The sequence below is a fragment of the Synchiropus splendidus genome, chromosome 13 (assembly GCF_027744825.2).
Source record: "Synchiropus splendidus isolate RoL2022-P1 chromosome 13, RoL_Sspl_1.0, whole genome shotgun sequence".
In the NCBI taxonomy this organism is placed as follows: domain Eukaryota; kingdom Metazoa; phylum Chordata; class Actinopteri; order Syngnathiformes; family Callionymidae; genus Synchiropus; species Synchiropus splendidus.
The window spans coordinates 995,301-1,020,273 of NC_071346.1; the positions used below are offsets into that span (position 1 = coordinate 995,301).

A 24,973-nucleotide genomic window follows, 5' to 3' on the forward strand; every position below is an offset into this window, starting at 1 on the left:
GGACCGTTGGGCGGCCATGACTGGAGCAACTCGCTGGAGGTCGGCTCCCGCCACAGAAAACCACAGGGACACGCGGAGCGACCACCGGCTCGTACACACATTCCTGGAGCCGGTGGGAACGGGACGCTCCGGGCCGGACCAATACACAGCAACCTTGGGGCTGAAGCTCCAGAGACTTTCAGAAGGGTCGAGGCCGGATCCAAAGTGAGACATTTCAGTCCTTCTTTGTTTTGAACAAAACGACTGCTGATCACTGCAGTGAGAGACACGTGTGTGTGTGTGTGTGTGGGACCGGTAGATGCTTCTGGATTCAGGATGGAGTTTGGTCCTGGTCTCAGCCCTATCATTGTTCTTGGTCCAAACTGGGTCTCAAGGTCTTGCTCTTGGACTCGGTCTGCCTGCTCGGGTCAGGTGGTCTGGGTTAGAACCTGACTCTTGATGTTGGAGGTCCTCAGGAACGTTCTCAGCCTCTCAGGTGGAACACAGAGGAGCTGTTGTCAGATGAAGAGCGAGGAGGTCAGAGCGAGGGTTGGGGCCTCACTCTGGCCCCGGGGACCATGAGCACACTGCACTGTGGACCACTTCTGTTCCAACCTGCCCTGCCTCCTTCAGCCATTTCTCATCAGAGAGTCCTCCATCATGACCCTCATCATCCTCTTCTTCTCCACCACTCTCGGTCCGTCTCATCCGTCCTCCCTCGGAACAGACTCATTTCTCCTCCTCAGTATCTTCCCTGACTCTTGTGACTCCGGAGTCACTCTGGCGCAGCTCCTTCCGTCACAGAACCCTGACTGGCCCCCTGCCTGCACTCTCTCCTTCGCCTCCCTCGACGTGGCCCTGCGATACCAGGCCAGTACTTGAAACATCCGGCTGCCAACTCAGTTGGACCTACAGGAGAAGGTTTCTTCGTGCTGACGCTCAGAGCAGGTGACATGATGGCGCCATCCCGCAGGGGGCAGCGCCAGCAGCTGAGGACCAAAGGCCGTGGCCGTAACAAATGACTTGATCCTCTGACATGCACGACTATGACAGGAACCTTGAGGAGCCCATCATGCTCAGGTGGCAGGCCAGTCACGGGATTGGACACTTAATCTGGGGAACGGCGGCGGGACACGCGCGTCGGCGCCTCACAGTCACACACGGCTAATTGTTCTTTTGTTCACACTCCACTCAGGAAGCAGAGGGTCGGGGGGGGGGGATGATCCGAGGACGCATCCCTGCATCGCCGCTCCTGCACCAACGTCCGCGCTCAGCTTCAGCTGCTGTCACATACAGTTCACAGCCTTCAGCAGCTACAGTGATGCTCTTAATCTGCCTCAGTGAAACATGAGATGCCTCTGAAAACAAGTCATGACTCCGATGACAGCATCCGTTTTAAAAACTTCTCTCTCGTAATTCAAGAGTTACGCCACTGCAACACAGATTTCATTATCATTGAGTTTGATTTTCAGTTTTTTAAATCTATCACTTGCCTACAAATCAAATCCATGGAGACATCTAATAAAGAGACGGCAACACCTTCGACACGTTTATTCCCGTCATCCTTTTCATTCCATTTTATAAGCGCATGTCTTTCATTAGCTAAAACTCATCGCATGTCTTTTTTATTTCTATAAGACGCATACTCCTGCAGGTCTGGACTCACCTGGAAACTTGTGCTTGGACTTGATGTAAGCTTCACACTTCCTCTTAGCTTTGAAGAGCAGGCCGATCTGCTCCTCCTTGGTCAGAACATCGTCGGCTCGGACCTGCCAGGAGAAGCAGACGCATGAAGAACCCAACCTCTTTTGCATTCAGCGTGAAACAAGGCGGCGGCGTCACTGAGCTCAGATGCAAACCCACTTTTCTCAAGTGCATTTAATGCTTTTAAAGTGCACAAACGTCTCAGGTGGACACTCGTCTTGTCGAAGCCGAGCAACGGCAGGGAAGTTTGTTCTGCTACCAAAAGTGATTCACTTTAGCAGGTGAATTGTTGTGTACTGCTGTGATAAAAGCAACACCTGAACTGTGGCTGAACATATGTTGACATCCAGGACTTGGGAAGGAAACACGCCGTCACAGTTTCGCTGTGAAGAAACGATGGCAATAGCCAGACGGCAGAAGATCAGGTGTGTTTTGTTTCTCCTCAGAGGAACTGCTTTTCATTCCAGCACGGGCCAGAGCTCACTGCTTCCCTGGGCCTGGCCTCTGCAGGGTGACTGCAGTGCCTCAGGCTGACGGTGCGCAGGGCCCCGGCCCGACCCGGAAGATCGTCCACACACAGCAACATTCGCCGCCGCCGTGTGTGACTCTGACCTCGGAGCAAACAAAGGAATTCAAATGCAGCGGCTGAATGGATGAAAAGATCTCCACACGGGGCGGTGCATGAAACAAGAGGTGCGTTGTCATGGCAACGCCACTCTCACACCAGCAGGTCACAACTGCGCAGAACTGAGAGCCGCCAATCAGCCGGAGCGTGCTTTAGGACAGCGGGAGGAAACCAGAGTGAGACAAAGTCATAGTGCACAGCAACAGTCCAAGCGAAGGCGTCCTGAGGTGTGTTTCACACCCCTGGCCTCCAGAGACCAGCAGACTTTCCTGTCTTCCTGGGCCCAGCACAGACCCCGGTGGCCTCCTCCGACCCCCCGCACCAGGCAGGTAACACCCCGTCCCGACACCCTGGACGACTGGGACACCAACAGGCCTTCATATTTGGAACTCACCGCAAAAATCCTTTCATTTCAAGGTTAGAGTTGGACTCGAACCTGTGACCTTCAGAATAGAGGAGGATTCTACTTCAAGTGCTACTGTCTTCGGCACCAGCCGCCCAACATGTGGCTGAAGTCACTGCGCCTGGACCTCACAAACCCCCCGCTGCAGAGTGAAGCGTGGAGCTACTGGACCAGATCGGTGCTCCAGGCCACGACCAGAGGCGTGTCTCGTGTCAGACCAGCAGGTGTCTCTCCTCCACAGAGGCCCGTCTGTTGGAGGAAAAGGCCTCGCGGCTTCCAAACCTGTAGCGTTTAGATTGTGCGAGATGGAAGCCGCTCATTTCCTGAGGAGGCCAACCAGCAGTGAGGCACACAAAACCCGTAACACCTCCATCCATCTGCCCTCACTCTGGCAACACACGCGTCCAGTTCGCCAGATGAATGGCCTCACAGACGTCGACGGTTTCGCACGGTAAACAACCACAGATGGAACAACATTCGACCGCAGCCGAACAAGGATAGATAGGACCTGTTTACTGTGGCAGCGCTGCCAATATAGAATATTCCACTGAGGCCCGCTCACTACTTCACACTGCTGCTGCTGCTCAGAATCAGCCAAGTTCTCATGAGCAAACGCCACCATCACGTCAGGTCAGCGTCTCATCAGCGTGACACTGCTGCTGTTGCCACGGTAACCACCGTTGCGTTGGACTCTCAGTCGAAGAGCGGGGGAGGGAGCCCCGGGTCAGACCCAGTCACTCAGTCGGCGGCTTTACTTCTGCTGCTGCCCCCTCGACACACAGCCTTTCTCTCTCAGGTCTAGTGAGTGAGCCTGGCCTCTGAGTCTCTGCGAGTCCTGTCCGTTCTGACTCTTTTGCCGCTCAATCTGGAGGCGCTCCTCCTGCATGTGCCGCCGGAGCAGACAGAGAAGGGTATCATTTAGCCTTCAGAGAGCAGCAGTCCGGGTTATAAGTGCGCCCTCTGATTATTCCTGAAATCTATTCGTCCTCCGCTGGCGGCCGGCCAAACCTCAAGAGTAAACACGGCGCTCGCGGGCAGAAACATGCTTATTCTTATTTACTGTATCCAGTTTAAGACACAACCTTCTCCTTGTCTGAACGCTTTCTGAGCGGCTGCCAGGGCGAAGACCAGGAAAACACACACTAAATATGCCTGTTTTCATCAGAGCAACGTGAGAATACAAGCGCCTCTTGAAGCGCCGCCGCGCCAACGGTGGCTCCAGCCGCAGCTCTCTGAGGAGGATCTCCAGCTCATGTGACACTGCCACGGTTGGCAGCACATGCTCATGAAGGCTGGCATCCACACATCCGAAAATCTCAGTCTCCATGGTCAAAAAACATGACTCTTTCCTTTAAGTCAAATCATTAAAATGCCACTGTTCTACAGAAAAAAAAATAGTTTTCAATATAATATAAATATGACGGACAAAGTGGACATTTTTGAGTCAGGCATGATTGAATGAAACTTTCAGAGCAAAACCATTGCAGAGCTAAAGGTCGGGATTCTAGAGGATCTGGGAGAAAACGCTGTGCTGCCCCTAGTGGCCAAACTTGTACTGCACACCCAAAACCATCTCCCACAGAAGTCGGTTCCCCTTCCTCCACACGGGGAGCCGCGAGCAGACGAGCGGCACCAGAGTCCAGTGGACTGGTTCCTCTGGTCGCTGGGGACCAACACCTGCACCTTCACCTGTTGGGGCTCGGCTGGACACCTCCTTCATCAGTGCTTCTCAGTGGAGTCAGGAGGAGACCCGCTGGTCTCTGGGAGAGCAGAGGAACCAGCAGGCTCAGGCGCCAGGCATGTGTCGAGCCGAGACACTGGGTTTGGGCTTCCATTCCAGCAGTCTTGATTGTGCTTACTCTGTTTTCAAAGAAAGTTGTGGTTGACCAGAGTCATTTCCTGAAAAGCCCCCGGCGTGATTAAGAGTGGAAGCCAGGAACTTGGGAGGCAGACGCCGTCCACATCAGTGGAGCTCAAACCTAGGCGGAAGCCGGAGAACTCCCTGACAACCAGGGAGGGGACCTTCAGAAGAGTGTGGGGCGGGCAGCAGGGGGCGCCACTAACCAGTCCTTCCATTCATCCACCTGTTTCCACCTCAGGGAGCAGAAACCTTCATGGTAGGACGGTAGGGGAAGATACCGCCCCCCTCGCCCTCGCTTGGTTAGGACGCTCCTCGACCGACCGGCCACGAACACGTCATGTCAGCGAGGCCAGTGTATTGAGTCCAGTTCTTCATTCATCCGTTTCACTGTTTCAGAGGGGCTTAGTCTCAAATGTACTTCAGTTACTCTCTAAATAACCTTTGCTAACACGCGCAGAACGTCAACTGCTACTGGATGGTGAGCAACATGAACTCAGAGCAACATGGACCTGCGTCAGGACGAGGGTGAGCGTTTCAGTTTCCGGTCACTTCTCCGTGCTGAGATGTTTGGCCCAGCGCCCCCTAGAGGTTGTCTTTTCACCCGCCGCCGCTGGTTCGGCTGATGGCAGCTGACGTGACCTCGATGTGGCAGGGAGTGGTGCGACACCAGCTGAGCATGAGTGAAGAACATCAGAAGAAATGAAGGGATGAAGAGTGGATCCAGACTGGAGAGGTGCCTGGCGCTGACGCAACATCAGCGACCAGCTAATGGAGTTAGCGCAGATCTGTCAGCTCTGAGGCTGCAGTGACTACAGTGAGGTGGGAGGGGTGGGGGGCGTCCAGCTGCTTCACTTGATCAGAAGCATCCACCAGCAGCTCCAGGAGCAAAACAAAGAGACCAACGACTGTGAATGCATGAGTGCAGTGGGTGTGATGGGCCCGGGGGGTCGCGGGTCACGTGACCCTGAGCAAGGAAGCGCTCTGAGCCACGGGGGGCGGCGGGTGGGCAGGCGCACTCTGCGCTGTGGAGGCTCACCGTCCAGACGTTGTGAGAAGTTCATTGGTTTCACGGGAACCTTTTCACTCCCCGAGGGCCACCAGCCGGACGGAGCGGGGCGCTCCGGCTATGGTGAGAGTGGCCCACTCTGCAGCCACCAGCCTGTCCACTGGGACCAGCACCTCCTCAATACTGGCTCTTTCACTGGGCTGATGAGATTCATTAAGCAAATAATCACCCGAATGAAGAGTTTCCCTTCCAGGTCACACTTCCACACACGGATGATAAATAATACAGGGCTAATATTTGCTCGGGGGCCACAAAGCGCCTCTGTCGCGGGAGCACACTGCCATGTTTGTTTTGTCGGCCTGCCATTCTCTGCTCCGTGGAGCAACATTCACTTCCTTGTTGTTGGCTCCGCTTCAACGCCGAACCCCCAGGGTTTTCCAGAGTTGCCCCTCAAGAACGCGCTTGTTTGGGATGAGCTGGAAAAACGGGCCGAGCGACATGAGGGACGCTGGGAGCTGTGAGGGCCGTGAGTCAGGACCACGCCCCTCCACTCTGCAATTTGCATTTGATGATGAAAACCGCAGACCACAAGACTGGCTGTGCTCTGGAAATTCTCTGCGACCGCATCGCGACTTAAAGCAGCATTTAAGGCCCTAATTATAGCCGGCGCGGGTCCTAACAGCACTTCTGTCCCTGATGGAAACCTCCTGTGTGTGTGTGTGTGTGTGTGTGTGAGAGCCAGCGCTGCTCTCTCTCACACACACACGATATGGGTCAGTCCCACTTTAAAGCCATGCAAATGCAGCAATGTCATCTTCATCAAAGCTTCAGAGGTTCCACACCAACGCAGCCGTTTAGGAGGTCCACCGTCTGGCAGCCGCTTCAGAAGACACCAGGGCACGAGGTCAAACACGCTCGTGCCTCCGCCTCTCCAGGAAGCTCCGTCACAAGCTCCTCCCAGGACACGGTGGAGGCCGCGGCCAAGCCAGAGGCTCCAGCAGAAGCACAGACGGACCTGCGAGGCCTCAGAGCTCTTTTCACTCCCGCAGGACAGAGACTGAGCCGCGACCACGCGTCTGCCAAGGTCCACGTCGCCTCCCTCACCGTCCGTCAGGGAGATCGATGCAGACTCGCTCCTCCTTGGCCACTAGAGGTCGCCATGTTCTGGATCTGACTGGCGACGGTGAGGACGTGGGCCGTCTCACGACATTCAGAGCGTCTATTCCACTGATCAGTCAGACTGGACGCTTCTCTCGCGACGTCCTTTGTCACGGATTGCTTCAACAACGCTTAAGTTGAACTTGCTCCGTGTGACGTCTAGATCACTGTAGTTCCACTGCACCGTTGTCATCACACACGCTTCAGACACTGACAGAACAAGGAGGATCTTTGACAAGACAGAACCGTACGGGGGGAAATCTTGGATTTTATTTCATTCATTTGTATGTGTTGTCCCCAGTCAGCTGACATGACGGGGTTTTTTCAGTCCCAGCCTCTGCAGCGGTGACTCACACCTTTAATGTGCAGCAGTGAAGGACGTCCAGAGGACCAGACTGCAGGTGCGCCCAGGTCCACCACATGACCCACCTGCCCGACACCTGAGAGACGAGCGCCACAATATTCATCCCTAAAGCTGGGACAACACTTGCGCTCTAATGGATTCATGCATTTTTCACCACACTCCCAGCGAAATACCCGGCGTGGCAGGTGGAGCAGGACGGCCGCGCCTGAGAGCTCACGCGGCCATTCTTTCCGGAGCCTCCATAAATGATAGATGAGTCAGAAGAAATGAGTGCGTTGCTCTGCGTTGCTCCGTGTTCTGAGCTTCCACTGTGTCTAAACACCTGGGTGCAGCGGACACACCGCCGGCAAAATCACATCAGACGGGAGCGGAAACAGAAGCGCCGCGCAGAAAAACAACAAACACAACTTCAGAACCGTGAGGAGAAGCTCAGCTGTGCGCTGGGATCCCAACACCTCTCCAGAAGCTTCCCTCCCTCTGCTCCAGTCTCGGTCCCACTACTGGGGGTCATCACCCTCACTTCCTGGTTCACAGGATCCGCCCGTCGACCCGGGCTCTCGGGTGGATCTTGGTCACACCTTGGCCTGTCCTCTGAAGAAGATCCCGAAACGTGGTTTGGGTCTTTGACTGAGACCTGTCCACTCACTTCCTGAAGTGCTGCTGTGAACTGATCTCAGGACTGTCCATGGGACCCCAGGGTCCTCTCCAGCGCTTCAGCAGCCGTCACCACACACTCATCATTTTCAGGTCATAACCATCTTATTATGTTTCACTTGGCCATTCCTCTTTTGTCGCACCGTTGTGAAATAGGTGACTAGTCGTGAAGGCAGCGAGACTTCTCATCAGCCGCAGCCGACCGAACGGCAGGTTTGCTGTTCACCAGCGCTGGATTTGTTCCGGGCTGACCTCGGCAAAACGCCTCCACCTCTCGGCCCACTTCAGCGCCACTCTGGTGCCTGCTGCGCAGACGTGGCCCTGAATTTCCACCAGTCACTCCGTCTAACGTCCCCAAATGCTGCGTGAGCCTGGACCTCCTCCAGGGTTCTGAGCCAAACCCTGGAGGACGTCCCAACCGTTCCTGCTCTGAGAAGCGGAGACAGGAAGTCCAGTCCCTGCGCCGACTCCAACCTGCCGCCGGGTGTGGTCCATCCCACCTCACCATCCAGGACGGAGCCTTGAAGCAGCTCTGCACTTGGCTGAGGGAGTGAAGCGCCCAGAAGCCTCACGAAGGAAGGTGGGAGTCGTGGCCTTGACTGGCCGCAGCCTCATCCGTCTGCCTGCCTCCATTGAAGAGCACTGGTTTGAAGCTGCAGTCAAACAACACAGGGGCGTCTGTCTGTCCTGCTGCTGCTCTCCTGGCTTGATGAGGAAATCATGGACGGCACCACACAGACGTGAAGGATCCAGAGACACACACACACACACCTTCCTATCTTAGGTCCTCCAGAACCCAACGTGCCATTGTCACGTCAGCGTGTCTGACTGGTGGAGTCGCAGTTATCCCTGAGAAAGCCATCACTCCCTCAGCGTAAACCTCCTCAGAACATGCTCCTCTGCCTCCTCCTCAACAACAGCGCAGACTCCTCGGACCTCCTGAAGCACACCGTGCTGTTATCTCAAGCCACATTCAAACTCAACCACGTGAGTCACAGACGATTAACCTTCACCATGGTGAGCCACCGAGTCACCAAGCGACACGCTAAGCTGCTGGAGGATTAACCGAAGTTATGCATCCCATACGTGCTGCTAATGGAGCATCATGCTCCGCAACATATCAGCAACACGGCTCTGATGCTGTGCCATTAAACTGCTGCAGAGGCGGAGGCGGCAGGAGGAGGACACGATAAACCTGTCGGCCACAGTCGGGGAACACCAACCTCTGAAGCCAGTCGGATCACCGCAGCAGAGAATCGGACCTTCCAGTTACCACAATAACGTGTGTATATATGAAAGGAAATGTAAAGTCATCTGTGGGAAACTGAGGTGGAAAATTCTCATCCTTTTTGTTTGTGCTTCTTTTCGTGTCAGCAAACAGGTTTGGACTGGAGTTCATACGCACAAACCCGAGCGGCCCTTCACTTCTGATGAGACAATCATCCGTCACTGACGCTCATCTCTCAGCAAGAGGTCAGAGGTCACGACATGTGAGCGCAGTTCTACTCTCCAGCAGCTGACAAGAGCGTCCTCCGGTGGAGCCCGGCTCATGAGGAGCCAACTCAGGCTTGGGGTTTTGGCAGTGACACAGATAAATGGCTTGAAAGTTCTTCGCTGCAGGAAATGTTGGCTGGAGCCCGGAGACTGAGGAGCATCAGCGCGGCAGGACCTGAGACGCTGCGGCGTGTGATTGGCCAGAGCACCCGTGCGCTGCCAACTTCTAAAGGCTCCTTTAAGAAGCCGGCGCCGGGGCCTCTGTCAGCGCTGTGCCACGGGAACACGCGTCCAAATCACTTCAACAAATGTTCCAGGCCAAATCCAACGTTTCCTGATCGCAGTCATTTGGGAAATTGGCTCAGACTTGGAGTTCAATCCCGACTTCAGCCAGATCCTCTTAGAGATCAACCATTTCTTCTTTCATTCCCAGGAGCTCAGATTATCCCCAGATTGAACATCCTCAATGAGGTCACTTGGACTGGAGGCTGTGGCCCTTTTCATTTGGGGCGGGGGGCGGGGGGAGAGGAGGAGCTGGAGGGTGGAGGAACGATGACTGACTCAGCTGATCTGTGCCGTGGAATCGTCAGCTGGAGTCAGGACCACATGGAGGGGGACAGAGTCGGACCGAGGAGGAGGAGGAGACACCACAGGTGCATGGATGTGGAGAACACAGGGCACCAGCACGGACACGGAACGAAGAGATGAGGTGTTTTCAATGAAAAATGCTGCTACTTCAAAGAGTTGGATCTTAAAATGAAAATGCTTTTCTCCTCTCATGTCTGCATTATGACGCCCCCGAGTGGGAGCCATAGTGAATAACTTACAGATGCTTATCTGATCCACTGGTGACACTCTTCCTCGTCTCTCAAGCAACTATGATGATGCCGACTCCTCTGAGCTCACCTGCTGTGAGCTGGTGTGAGAGGACAGCAGTCAAGGTGCAGAAGTGGGACCGAAGCTTGACCGCCCCCTGCTGGGTCGCCTAGGCGCGGGTCAGCCTTTCATCCCGGCCGCATCACCGGTGGCGTGTCCAGGTCCATTTTCTGACTTTGGCACTTAAAGGCTGAACATCAGCATGTTCTGAACTGCGGGAGGAAATCAGAGCAAGCATGGCCCCAGTAAAAGAGCCCAGGACTTCCACCAGCGTATCAGCGTCTGGGTCGCTGTCGGTGGAGAGCTTTGCTCCGATACGTGTGACAGCCCCGTGGTGAATGGCCAGGCCGGTGGGCTTCTCACGCTCGGTGCTGGGACCTTCACGATTCGGAGAGCATCTTGACTTGACCTACTTCACAGGAACATCAACACAGAGGTGGATCTCAGCGCTTCTCAGAGCTGTGCAGCAACTCGACTCCCTTCCTATGGGTGAAACTGTGGGGCCGTGATGCAAAGACATGGCTGAGAATTTCGCATGTCAACTCCACTGAGCAGCTCCCGGATTCCAAGCATTTTGCCCGGAGGGAAGCAGGAGCACAATATTGATTCAGCAGGTAATGAATCCGGCCGCCGGACTGAGCTGCCACGGGCTTCTCCCAGAGCTCCGCTTCATTATTGAGCGCTACGTGGCAGAGAAGTCCTGTTTGCGCTGGACATTCTTGATGTTCATTGTTTGGAGGCCCTTATCAGCGGCGCCCGGCGGGAAAAGGCTCCGGCTTCCATCAAATATCAGACACATGTGTCGACGTCCCGCCATGGCTATCCAGTTCTGCGAGGAGAAGACATTCATCAAGGCCACGGCGAGAGGAGGAGGAGCAGCGTCGGCCTGTTTCAGCATCATCGGACGCCACCTCAGGTGACCGAGTGGCTCTGAGCCACATCATTAAAATAGCTCAGAGTTGAACCTTCTCACTGGGGTGTGAAGCAGCGCAGGCTGGAATGGAAAAGTTTAGAGGAGGACGGGGGGGGGCAGGGGTCACGGCCAGTCAAGAAAACAAACCCTTTCCTGAGCCAAACACAGACGTGGTATCACCTTACCCTCCCTCCCCCCCTTCACACGCGGGTTATGAGTCTGAGTCAGAGGCCTGATCCAGTGTGGAGGAGTAGGCCCCTCAGCTGAAGATCCGTCCGACCTCAGAGCTTCCAGCAGGGACTCTGGACCTCTTTGATCACGGTGCTGCCCCCGAGACTCCCCTCCTCACTTCAGCCAGGAAAGAGTGGATTGTCCAAAGCAAACCGCCTGATTTCCATGCAGCCTACAGCAGACACGTCTGTTTCCCGCGCGACCTGTGTAGCGACTCGGTCGATTGACCGGCCGCTGGACTCCCGTGTGACGCCACTTAGCCAGTCCAACGAGTTAATCTGAGCGTGCGTGAGCAGCGGAGCGGAAGCGCACACAGCCAGGCGCAGAGACGCGGAGCAGGAGGAGCCAGTCAGCCGCGGCTCCAGTCTGAACCATCAGGCAGAGCAGCCATGCCGGACAACATGGCCGACACTGTGTGTGGCGGGAGTGTGGAGCGGACGAACACAGTTACTGGGTGTTGTCCTTCACACGTTCGTCTGACTCTCACACGCCTCTTCACCTGCAGACTCCCATCGTTCAAAAGGTTTGGCCACCCAAAATAAAGAAGACAAACTTTGGCTTTCACCTGGAAAAACGTTCACAATTGAATTGAGTGAATCTTCTATGGTACTGTCAGTCACCTCAGCAGCAAGTGAGCAGCACTTCTGAGAGCAGCACTGAGTAGTTACTGCTCCACTGTGCCAGTGAGCTGCAAGGTGAAGCACCACTTCCACAGCCGTCTGTGTTCCATCCCCCTGAACTATAAACCTGGAAGCTCCCATGCTGTCTCTCATGCAGAAGATCAGCTGGGACTCCTCCTAAAAGAAGAAGACCCCAGGCCAGGGGGCAAGTACCCGGACCTCGGGGGGAGAACCTTGACCCCAGGAGAAGACCCTGGACCTGGGGCAAGTACCCCGACACCAGGGAAAGAACCTTGAACCCGGGGAGAGGAACCCATCCTGGTCTCTCCTGCGTGGCTGTGGAAGGCCTCTGAACCCGTCCCTCTTCTGCAGCAGAGACAGCCAGGCCAACAGAGTTTCAGCAGAGCTGAGTCGCGCGTGCAATCATCACCAGGAAGCTGCAGCTTTTCAAAGTTCCAAACTGCAAACCACAGCAGCGCAGACGGAAACAACACTTCAACAAGGAGGCAGTGTAAATGGCAGCTGGTGCTAAAAGAAGCAACCTGAAATCACTGAGCGCAGCTCGATAAACAACGGCCGATTTTCCGTCGTCCGTCACTCACAATTACCCCACGTTCACTCAGCGGGAGCGTAAACAAGGCGCTCGCACGTCTTTAATGTCCGTCTGCGAGTCACTCTCCCACTGAAACATGACACTGATGCTGTGGCGAATCCAGCATCAGTCTCCGGCAGATAAAGCAGGTCTGCAGCCACACGGGAGGAAACGCTCGCCCAGGGACGTGTGGGAAGACTCACTCACTCACTGACTCACTCACCTCTGGAGCAGTGACGCCCTTACGAGGTTATTAACAAATTAATAATGACAATCATGACCTAAGAATAAATCAATCCACAATGGCTACTTGAATTTTATCGTTTTATAGTGTAAAAATAAAGTGCATGAATCAAGACCAAATTTAAAAATATGGATGGTGACTATATAAAATTATTATTATTATCAATAATAATAACAGTTATTGTTATTATTTTGGTCTTGATATATTTAGGTTTTATGTCTTTTCAACGAAAGCCTCCGAACATGAATGAAGAGCCAAAAATAGATATCTATTCCACTTCTTCAACAAGTCCCAACTGCAAGTCACACACCAAACCAACACAGACTGTTCTTAGCTCTGGAAGTTCACAGAAGTCTAGAAGTAAATATGATGATGTATTTCAGCATAAATGCATTTCTTGCTTCTTGCTGTTGGACTCAGCTCTTCTGAGCGAAGAGTGAGGGGCGGTTGCAGCAGTACTGTGTCCAGCGCTGACCTCACGCAGCCTGAGCCTGGGCCAGTCCTGGACACAGCAGCGCACCCTGTGTCTGCAGGACAGGGCTGCACAGCAGCACCACCGTCCCGCATCAGAGCAGCATCACCTCCAGGTTCAGCCGAGTGTGGAGCAGCCGACAGCTCTGACAAAGGCAGCATAAACAAGGGCCAGACGCGCCGCCGCCGCCGCTGCAGACTGATGTGTGATTCTGGGGAGAACAGCTGCCGGATGGGAGCATATGGAGGGAATTCATTAGCCGCCTGTTTCTGAGGAGCAGGCCAGAGAGATGAGACCAGACCTCAGAGGAGCGGCAGCAGAACGGGCCGCCTGCTCCTGCAACACTCTCAATATTCATGAGGAGGAAACAGGCAATGCATGTCAGCCACTGTCGACCCGCCCTTTCAACGCTGCCCCCCACAGGAGTCTGTCTTGAGTCAGGCGTCCGCCTCAAACACACGTTGCTCAGAGTCCTCACCAGCCCCGATCACCACCCCTGGGGTCAAATAAAGGCCTAAAACTAGATCTAACTGAAACTGCATTGTCTGTTCACAAAACGAATGGAAACAAACTGAAGTTATACCAAATTGTTGAGTTTATTTATCTCATAAAGAAGCGTTTTGAGATCTATTGATCTTGCTTCGGCTGGTTTTACAACATATCGAGTCACTGACGACACTGAAAAGCCTCATCTTTATTGCCCACTTTCAATCTTCAGCCTTGTTCCAATAGCCATATAAAAGGAAAAAAACAAAAACTAAAATCCAGCCAACCCACTTGAAAAACTACAATCTAAAAACTGAGTGAATTTGAAAGACAAAAATGCAAAACTCAATCAAAACAAAAACCGATGTGGAACCCAAGACTGTTCTAACCTTGCTGCTGAGTAGGTGCAGGGAAAACCAACTCCTCACTGGTCTGTTTGTTTTGGCTTTTCAGGTGAGTTTTCTCCTTCTTCATTGTTTGTTTATTCTTACTTCCACACAGTTTCCTTGTTTGCAGCAGACCTTTGAGAGGAAAACTCAGGGTTGCACCACAGTGAAGGTCACATCTGTTGTCAAGTCATGGGAAGTCCACACGTGCAAAGGTCCATGTAGATCCACAGACGGCGGAGACACAAACAAGACGGTTGGCAGGGGCCGGACTCGCAAAGGTCAGAGGTCTGCCCTGCTTCTTCACACTTCCCAGACAAACCCGTCACAACACCACACTGTGGAGGACCTTCTCCTGCTCGTGTTCTCGCCACCTTCAGCACCGCGGGACACAACGCTCCAGTCATTAGGAACCATGATGCATTTTTCAGGCCAGCGCAGTGCAACTGACTCCATGTTGATGATTCAGAACCCAACAGGCCACGAGGCTTTCGACGCGTCATTTACTCCACTCCACCACATCCACAGGCCACGCCGCGGTCCACGCCGCCGCGAGGCTGAAGGAGAGCAAGCACAAGGTGGCGCCTCTGAGGTCGCCTCACGCAGGTCAGCCACTTGTTAGCAGCTTGTTCCTCACCGTCATGAAGAAGAGGAAGAGCTGGTCACTAACAGGAAGCGATAATTGACTCTTTCACATAAAGAAGAGCAGCAGCGAGTCCCTTCATGACAATCACATGGCAATCAGGAGTCAAGCAGAACAACGCGAGGTTCTCAGGAGTCTCATCCAACTGAACACAAACACCAGCAGGTTGAAAAACCGCCCAGCGATCATTAACAGATGAAGCGGCAGAATCCTTAATAGCCGAGGCGTGCTGAGGGTCCCAGCGCTCTCCAGCGCCACCCACAGTCGGTGGAGGAGGAAGCAGGAGCAGCTGTGACGGATGACAAACCACGAGTGAAGAGAGAAGAGACGAGAACAGGCAGAGAACGGGCCATGGCTGGCACTGGCACCAGCTCACACAGGAGAGGCGACAGACTCAGACACTCCGGGCGTCGACCCGGCACCTGAGCTGGCTCTCACACCTTCTGTCTGGGGTCTGAGTCTGAGGGGCGGAAGCACTGGACTTACACAGCAGGAGGCAGGATCATTCAGGGAGATGAAAACACTTTCATGCGGACAGTATGGAGCCAAAGTGACAATGTTTGTTTATTAAAATATCCTCAGTGAGTTTGAACATGGATCCAATACAGGATTAAAATGACAATGCATTTAAAAAGCAACACTTGTGTTTCCTCATTAATATTCATTCAGACAGATCCCTCTGTTGCAATCTTTTTAAGTAAAGAGTAAAGTTTTAGCACTCATCATTTCATAATGTCGTCAGTGACATGGTGTGAGTTCAACTTTGATGTAAGATGTCAACATGTCGACTTCAGCCCAGTCGCAGAGCAGGAAAGAATCATTACGCTAAAAAAGAAAAGAGATTTGATGAAAATAAATGTACAATGGCATGTACATTAACAAGCAACGCAGGGAAAGCACCGTTATTTGGGAGCTGAAGATGAAGCCAAATATTGTGAGTGATGAAGAATATTGTGTGTGAAGCGATTGAGGTCAGAGCGACTCATTAGACTAATGCTGCTCCACTGCTCTTCTGAAGAGTTCTGCGCTTCAAACGTCCACATCTGAATATGCTCAGCCTCTCCAAGCGGCCAAAACAAGCGGTAAACAAGAGCGTGCGGAAGCGCGCGGCAGCCGTCATGAGACTGAGGCGACACGCTCCGCAGAGCTGTGCTGCGCCTAATGAATCTAATAACTTGGAGTGTGGCAGAACAAGACCGGTCTGTGGCCTCTGCTGAGGTGTCCAGCACAATGAGACTGCAGTCTGGCCCGGGACCAGTAGACTGGGCTGACACGGACTCCCAAAGTGGCCGAGTTTGTCTGGACGCACGCACGCCGTGCGGGACGGAGGAAGTGATGATTGGTCCTAAGTGGCTTTCACAAGTCACCAGCGGCTGCGGCACTTAGGCCGTCTGGCCTCCACATTTTTCACACATAACCCTGTGAAAACTTGTGGTTGAATCAAGGCAGACTGGACCCCGGTCCTCGGGTGAACCAAAGTTAAAGCGCTCAAACGCTACAATAAAGCTATCAAGATGGATGAAGCAGCTTTGCAAAGTAGTTCGACAGTCTGACCCTCTTTTCTCCTGACGCATGAACTCGCCCCTCCATGTTCAGGGTGTTGTAACTCTGTTCCACATAGAGAGTAATGAGAGGAAAACAGAGGAACAACCGACTTCACCTCAAACGTCCGCATATTCCTGATGATCGGCCACAGAAACTGGAAAATAACCGGCAGAAAGGTGAACACAAACACTGCAGCTTGGTGCTTGTCAAGCTAAACCACTGCAGACTAAAGGGCCCTCCCTGCTCCAGTGGCACAAGGATGAGATGTTTGTTGCCGCTGAAGGTCCTGGTGGTAATGAAGGCATCTCCGGCCAGTTAGCGGTGAGTAACCATGGAGCTCTGTTGCTAAGCTAATGATCACAGCCGGAGCCATCGGTAAAAATCTGGCTTCTCAGAGAGTTGGAGCTGAGCTGAGACTGAAATCGTTGAGGACATTAAAACCATCAACCAGTGAGGAATGAAGAAGGTTCTGAGGCTCCGACACACACGCGCCTCCTCTCCAGGAGTCAGAGCTACAACCTGGACTCACTGCTGTCCACTGGGCTTCCAGTGAACACCAGCGCTGGAAGTGAAAAACATGTTCTGGGATAAAAATGTCTCCACCACAGACTAAAACTCACTGGTATGAAGTCACAACAAGAACCTTTGTCTCTGGATTTCCCAGAGTTTTCACCCATTCAAGGAGGAAAGCTTCAAACTTTTTCAATTAAATGGGAGTTTGAATTTGAACTGGCCTGAGAAAAATTCATCATTATTTTAAAATCCATCAAAATGTATTTAAATGTCATTGTAATGTATCCAATAGCAGAAACAGAAACCACTGAACCCACTCCACCAGGTCCTGTAAATGCAGGCAAAGGGCCACACTCTGGCCCAGCGGGTGACAGCCAAGGGCATCCTTCCTCTGTGTGTCTCTGTCTTTGGACTCAGGTTTACTTGGTTGCTGTTTTCATGCAGATACTACTGTGCCCTTCCTTGATTTAAACGACGAGCTTCCATTAAAGCTGAATGATGTGCTTCATTTGGAAACCGTGGAACCGTGGAACGAAAGGTCCGTCAATGACCCCGGAGCGGCCTCGGCCTGGAACAGCCGTTAAAATTAGACTGACAAATTGGAGTCAAATAAAAAAGCAGCAGTTTGACACACAAGCCTTTTGAAAGTCGCAGACGTCTGACGGCGGCTCTGGGCATCCGTCGAAATGATGCGCTATTTTGGTTGAAAAACACACATAAATATACGCCTCAGTAGAGAAAACATGCCGTGAAAAAAAGGGACCGTGGGTAAACACCCAAGACTGACTGCCTTTGTACCAGCCCATGTTGAATCAGCTTAAAATACACCTCTATGTTGGAATTGTTTTCCTCTGCCATCTGAAGCAGCGAGCCTGGAGCGGACCACATGACTGGGACGGCAGAGCCACGGCCCGGGCCAAAACACACACGGGGCGGCCCGCTGCAGGCGTCTGCAGGGACGGCTGCCGCGCTCGGGCTCTGTGGAGCAGACTTCAGTCGTGGCCTCCTCGCTTCAACTGCATCACCACGTCATCGGGTCGGACAGCAGGACATGAGAAGCCTCATCTTCTCTCAGCCCAGTCAGAGCTTCTGAGGAGCGATGCCGCTCGCAGGAACCTCACGCACAGTTTGACCTGCTTCTCTTTGATCACAAGCTTCAAAACAGCACGCACCCAAGGGGGCCGAATATTAGGCCGAGTCCAAGTCACAGACCAAGTCGGCAGACAGTCCTGTCTGTCTCCAGTTCCATCACTGAGAAGACTGTGGAGCCACGCGCTGGTAGGAATCTGCCGCTGTCACACGCATCACGATACAGGCGTGGCCATACGATACATCACGATACGATACGAGAGGAGATTAAAAACACAATAATAATAATGGCTGTTCACAACAACCACTAACTTCATGTTAAAACTAAAGCATTCAAACCATTTTCTGTGATGAACTTCTGTTTCACATTCAACCATCGTAGCATTTAGCTTCGCTGACGCGGTGAGGTTCTTCTCAGGTCTGGTACCAGACAAAGTGTTAGTGGAAGCCCCAATACCTCACACAAACACAAACACATCCAGGTTTTCATTGACTGAACAGCCATGCTGCGCTTGTATCAACACAGTAGCATCACGCACCACCACATCAGAGTGGAGCAGCATAATCCGACGCCGCAAAGCTTCGGTCCTCAACACGGGTCTTCTCTGAGGCCCAAACACCCAGCGCTCACATGGACGCTAACGTTAGCAACCATAGCTGAAGACATCACCTACGCTACACAGTCATTCACTCAGAGGGCCAGATCTGGCCCCCAAGCCTGGAGTTTCACACAGAATACGTGCTGGACTCATCAGGTCAGTGAGCAACAATAACTCTGAGGTCGCAGACCGAAGACAAACTCTCTCGGCCCATGAAGGAAGGTGTTCACCGTCTACTTCACCTCACCGTCCAGCCAGCAGGGGAACATCTGACACCAGAAGCTCTCCTCGGTCCGACCCCGTGTGCCAGGGCCATGTGGAGCAGAGGTGGGCGAGGTGTGACCCCACCGCGAGCAAAACAATATCATCATTCCATACTGGTCAAACTCTATTCCAGGCTTGGTTTGCTCTTTCCCTTTCCAAACGGAACTCTTCTGACGGGTGATGCCCGCTTTTGCAGCAGTTGTGTGTCCCATAAAAGTAAGTAAAGAACTGACCTTCTCTAAAGTGCCACATTGTTTGAGGCTCTGAAGCTGAAAAGATCCAATATCTACGATTTAGAGCGAGTCTCCAAATAATAAATACCTGTCCATTAAACTAAAGAACGTAGAATCAAAGACCACATTGGTAAATACACTGGCCCACAGAGAAATGCAGCAGTATCCACGTGGAAATGCCATTTAACATGAGTTTCCTTCTGTGCTCCTGTCTCAGGCTCCACGCGCCTGTATGGTCAGAAAAGTTGGGAGAGACGGGAGCAGCGCAGCGTCTCCTGCGAGCAACAGCCGCGAATCACTGCAGCCTGTTGAGCGCAGCCCCGCGGCTCCAGACGCGCTGTTTGAACAGCTGCATCCAGGGCAGGCGTCCACGGCTGGAGCGGCTCCGGAGCCGCAGGTGCGAGAGAAGAGAGTAGATCATCACTTACCAAACACAAAGTGCTGAAGACGAGGAGGAGGTCCAGCGTGTGGAGGAGCAGGGGGGAGCCCATCCCTGCCCTCGAGCTGGTCCCGGCCGGGCTGGTGAGGGGATGCTGGAGACGCTCGGAGCGAAGGGCTTGACGGGCTCAGCGAGCGGAGCGCGTCTCACTCCATCTGGCTGCTGGAAGCATCGCTCGGTGATCGGCCTCGGACGCCTCGCATCTATCCGCTGCGCTCGGCTCGCAGCTCCGCTGAAATTACATCCACATGTCAGAAGTATTTCTGCGGCTCTGGCTCCGCGGTGGGAAGTTGTTCACGTCTGTTCAGGACCGACTGAAACTCCAGTCCATCACCAGCGCGAGGAGGAGACGCCAACCGACCCGAATCAATGTTCCTCTGTGCGCGCAGATGTTTGCTCTCAGCGGAGCCCGGCAGCTCCGTGGATGGAAGCAGGAGGAGGAATCTGCGCGGAAAACTCCGAAGAGCGCCGCTGACCCCGAGCCGCAGGCCGAACCGAGCCGCCGGGACGCGTCCGCCGGCGCTCCCAAGTTGAAGTTTCTGGCGCTGGAAAGCGACTCCAGATGTGGCAGGCAGCAGGTCGGGTTCGCGAGTGAGAATGTGCGGGTGGAAAAGGGGGGCGGGAAGGAGGCAGGTACGCTGGCGCGTCGCGGCCTCTCATTGGTGCGCGCCGCCTCTTACGTCGGAAGAAACCACGGCTCCGAAAGTGACATATTTTCTCACCCCTCAAACAAACTGTACATTCAACAGCTCGCAGGGCCGCTGCCAAACCGCTTTTTCCCCTGCAGTCGCTCACAGTTGCATCTCGCGGGCTCGGATTACCGAGACATAATGCGCGAGAGGTGGGGAACACTGACACTCCAGTGTTGGGCCCCGGCCGGCCGCTCCCGGGACGCAGAGCAGAGCGGCGCGTCCGTTCGCACCAGCAGCCAGCGACTCACCCCGGAGGCACAGCGCATGCAGGAGTACAAGCAGAGCCCGACCCAAGGTCTGGCTCGGGGGCCCACGAGGGCCAGTGACTGCAGAGCTGTTCCGTATTTGATCACAGTTTTCAGCTCATCTTTATTTTCCTTGAAGATAAAACAAGACTATATTTGTATCTATATTTGACACTGCTGACCTTTCTTTTGCGAAAACTCCTCCCACACACTAATGCATGTAAATAACATAGCACTGGCTGAGGACCTCCCACCAGCAAGTGGAGGCAGGATTATATCAGAGCAGCGACAGCAAAGGCACAAATACAAACTAAGCGCCGAGCCGCAGCCATATGTCGCCACGCGGGATTTCTCGGTCCCATGATGGTGACGGCGGGTGACAGGGTGGAGCTGAGTGGACCAGACTGTGCTTTTAACATGACGGCGGTTTGACGTTCAACATAGACGGAATTTTAATGCGTGAAGCCGCGGACGGACCATCGGAGCGAGTCCTCCGCCACAACAAACAAGTGACGGGTTTTTATCCCACAACTTTAACGACACAGATAAAACACCTTCTGAAGGTGGCGTTGAGTGACAGCTGAGGCTTTGGTGGCGTGAGATCAGTCTGTCTTTGAAGATCTAACCACAGGCCAAAGCACACGTGTCACGCGGACCTCGGCTCACATAACGGTGATCAGAGCATCGACTGTCGCAGTGCATTATGGGACCTTTGGAGATGGGAATGTCAAATGACTGCATATGTACATATGGTAGTCTGACACCAAATGTGTACAAGGGTTTTTTTTCCATCCAAAACATTTCTTCTTGGGGGGTGGCTGCTGTTTTGTGGTTAAAGACAGACACCTCAGACTGGAGTCCTAGTCCAGGCGCGGCTCAAGTCTGAGCTGGGGGCTATTGACAGACTTGATGCGCCTTCATACGGCTCATATTATCATTCTTTGTGGCTGTGTTTACAAGAAAAGCAAAACGTTGTTTCACCTTTGGTCAAGGTCACACCCCTCAAATGAAAGTGGTTCGGCTACAAGATGGTGAAGCGTTTTCTGACATCAAACACAGGACGTCGTGTCGCGAACCAAAGTTCTGCGCAGCTCACGCGGGAGGCGTCAGAGTTCGAGCCACCCAAAAGACTTGGAGGTGTCCAGGAGGAAGGAGCTCTGGCTCTCTTCACTCTGGCTGCTGCCCCCACAGCCTGACCTCAGGAAGGCGGTGAGATGGAGGAACCAAACTCAGATCCATGCTGCGTCCACAGGGTTTCACAATAAACTTCAATCATCGCCGCTTCACTCAAAAGAAAAGCTGTACGTCCTTCAACTTGAGCCCATTTATTTCAGATCAAACTCAAGACCTCAGGCATCTGTTTAACGCCAGCGAGACAATCAGCAGAAGAATGGCTTGGCTCCCTCTCATCCCTGTTTCTCAGAGTAAATCAGGGCCATTATGCTCTGAATAGGTGGCTCTCTGGGTGAGAGAGATAGTGATCGGAGGAACAACCGAGCAGACGCCGTCTCTTTGTGTCGCTCGTCCTTTCTGCATCCGCTGCTTCCAGCGTCTCTCCAGGGGAAACTCCAAACTGCAGGAGATTAGCTGGGCGACCTGGCCCCTGGCTGTGGGACGATCCCACTCTCCCTTCCAACCTGCAGGTGGCGCTCATCAGAGGAGCGGGTGAGTGGTGTTTCCACACCGGCTGCACCGGTGCAACAGTGCAGGTGTCTCTGCACGAGGCTCCGCTGGGATGGAGCCCAGGAGATTCTGCTCCAGGTTTGGAGCGCCCCCTGCAGCGAGTGGACAAACCGAGCCGGGGGATTGGTCCGTCCCTTTACTGAGCCCAGAGTCGCCTCGCCGTGACTCGCACGACTGCTGTCCCCGGTGGATCCTGAGGCAAGGACCTGCCGCTCTCCTGTCCCCAGTAGGAAGCACCCACTCTCTGCCTTTCCCTCTCCATCAGACAGAGACAGACACTCCCAGACGCCTCGCGACTGAGACGTCATCCAGTTTTGCATGTCAATAGACGGTTGGCGCAGTCACCTGAACGATGGGAGTCCAATGAGGCTCCATCACCAAGGTCGGGGGCCAGCTCGCAGACGCGTCTCTGGAATCAGTGTGGTGGTGTGGTGTTCCCAGCACGACGTCACACTTCTGCTTCCACTCTCATCCGTGTCTGTTGTCTGGAAAGGCTTTCACAGGAAGACGACAGAGTCTCACATCACTTTCAGATTGTGTTCTCCGGTCATTGTCTCCAGCTGCCAGATGCACAGGGCTTACGTCCTGTGTGAGGAGAGCACAGCACCAGCGCAGAGGTGAGCGGGGTCTTCTGCTGCCGACAGCTCACCACTCAAGGCTCCCGATGGTGCGCGGAAATAGAGTCGAGGAAAAAACCCTGGTTAAAAAAACATGCCTTCCTGTCTGAAAACACATCACAACAAATAGCTCTGTGAGTCATCATGCGGTCTCACATCCACTTGATGACTTTTTCACGTTGTCTGTTGCCATTTTTACTCTGCCAGAGTGTTCCGGCCCATTGAAAAGGATTTCAGCATTCTGCCGCCTGTGCCGTCCCGTTTCAGACGCCCAGGAGGGCCTGGGGTGGATTCCAGCTCGGCTCGAGCCTGAGCTCACAAGCCACCTCTCTGGACACTCTGGTTTCCTCCCACAGTCCAGGAACCTCCTGAGCGCACTCTAGGTTGCCTCTACCCGTGTGTGTCAGTGTGTGTGTGTGTGTGTGTGTTCTTGTACTTTTATCTTTGTGAGAACCTGTATGAGTTTGTAACCAACAGAGTGAGAACAGTTTGGCCGGTCCTCACTTTGTCAAGCCTCAAAACAGCGGGGTCATGATCATTGGGTTTATTTTGGTTCAGAGTCAAGGTTCAGTTTAGCCATGTGTTTTAGATGGTTAGGTGTAGAGGGAGAGGCTGGGGAAAGGGTGATGTCAATGACGGTGTGGCTGTGAGTGGCTCACATCCATGTCAAGCTCAGGTCCATCCTGCAAACACAGCATCCACTCCCTGCGAGGACCAGCCTGGAAAGTCAATCCGTTTTTTCACGCCAGACGTCACGGAGGCGCCTGGACACCAAGCGTGGTCCATTCTAAACAGACACTCGAGAAACAAAACGTGTTTCAAACACAGTGAGAACAGGAACTTGCCTGAGGGTGTGTGCTGAGGGCCCTCGAGGCCCAGTGTTTCAGTGAGGCTCTGAAAGCAGAGTCAAAGCTGCTGTGCTGTGACCTCCGGCACTGCTCTAAGGTAAGAAGTGAGTTCTGGCTCTGGCAGACTCTGAAGACGTGTGGAAGCAGGTTTGGCCCCTGAGCCTTGAAACGGGCCCCTGGAATAGATGGTACCAGCATGTGAGGAGAAGGGCAGCAGCATCTCCAACACATGGTCCTGTCCTCAGCGCACACAACAGCAGGTGTGAAGAATGACGAGGCCCAGTTTGGATCCAAGCCTGAGCAACGTTCTGACCCGGTCTGGAGTGAAGATCAAAGAGGAGCCCTCACTGTCAGCGAGGCCTCGCCGTCTCTCGTCTCCCGTGTGTGTTTCCTCCCAGCAGATGATTGCAGCTGGAGTCCAGAGGGCAGAGTGAAGAGCTGCTCACCAGCCAATCACCACGGCTCGCTCTGCTCCAGCCATTAACCTAATGTGTTGTTTGTGTAGCCACACTCTGGAGCCGCTGCAATCAGACGTCCAGAGCCTCTTCAGCTCACTCCTCAAGCTCTGCAGGGATGAGATGGATGTGGAGTGGAGAGTCAGCTGCTGAGTCAGCAGGTCCACAGCAGCCACGTGGCCAACACCGCAGTCCTCACCTGAGCAGCTGTTCGTGACACGCGACTCGCTCTGGTCTTCCTCCACCTCCACCTGCTTTGGAGCCACACCTTCATCCGTCACCAACCTCAACATCCTGGGTGCAACTCCATCTCTCCAAACGTCTCCACATGTCGCTCAGATGGACTCATTTCTGAAGGCCTCAGATCCACTCGTCTCCACTCCTCTTCACCTCCTCCTCCTATCTCTCCCCACAAATCACCATATCATCCACAAACACCATAGTCCACGGCGACTCCTCGAGCTCCTCTGACCTCCTCGTGGACTGCCTCACTTCCTCTCCAGCAAGTGTGAACGCCTCACTCTCTCAGTGGAGGCGCACACCACAGGCAGGTGAGGAATCGGACGCTGGCGTGTGGAGGAACCTTTGGAATAATTATTTTGACATGCAATGGGTCACTTTTGCGAAGATTGGTGTCACGTCTGGAGTCAAGTCACAATTTTTGAAAGTGGGAAATTTCTGCTGTTGCCATGACGACTTGATTTAAGAGCGCCGCTGGACACAGCAGCGTCTTCCCGTTTGACTCTTGCTGCCGCGCCCACACACCTGCCACATGATGAGGTGAGGCTGCGCCCTCCACCTGCGTCCGAGGGGGTAAACGCCGAGCTCCTCATTTACCAGCAGCCATGAAACCAAGCAACAGGTTCCCTGGAGAGTCGGCCACTGACCCACCCTCGCTCAACCAAGGGAAAAACCCACTCAATATCAGCCAGGGCGAGAGCGTTTTTCATCATCACCCTCTTTTACAGAGGTGCCGGAACGCAGCACTAATACTGAGCCATAATTCCAGGTTTAGTATCGAAAATGTTCCCATTGAAAAT

The 24,973-nt window shown here is 53.6% G+C and overlaps 1 protein-coding gene across 3 annotated transcripts in view; it reads right to left on the bottom strand.

Moving 5' to 3' along the window:
- Positions 1–24,973, bottom strand: part of pth1r (parathyroid hormone 1 receptor) — a 42,475-nt gene that overhangs the window by 12,222 nt on the left and 5,280 nt on the right. The window contains exons 2-5 of one of the 3 annotated variants that reach the window (XM_053882331.1): positions 22,596–22,736; positions 22,359–22,507; positions 19,383–19,625; positions 1,646–1,748 (exon numbers count right to left, since the gene is read on the bottom strand). In XM_053882331.1, coding sequence (XP_053738306.1) covers positions 1,646–1,748; positions 19,383–19,445 — 166 coding nt within the window. In that variant the 5' untranslated portion in view covers positions 19,446–19,625; positions 22,359–22,507; positions 22,596–22,736. Of the gene's footprint in view, positions 1–1,645; positions 1,749–19,382; positions 19,626–19,754; positions 19,973–22,358; positions 22,508–22,595; positions 22,737–24,973 lie in introns of those variants that run through there. The other 2 variants (XM_053882330.1, XM_053882332.1) reach the window with 2 other exon arrangements.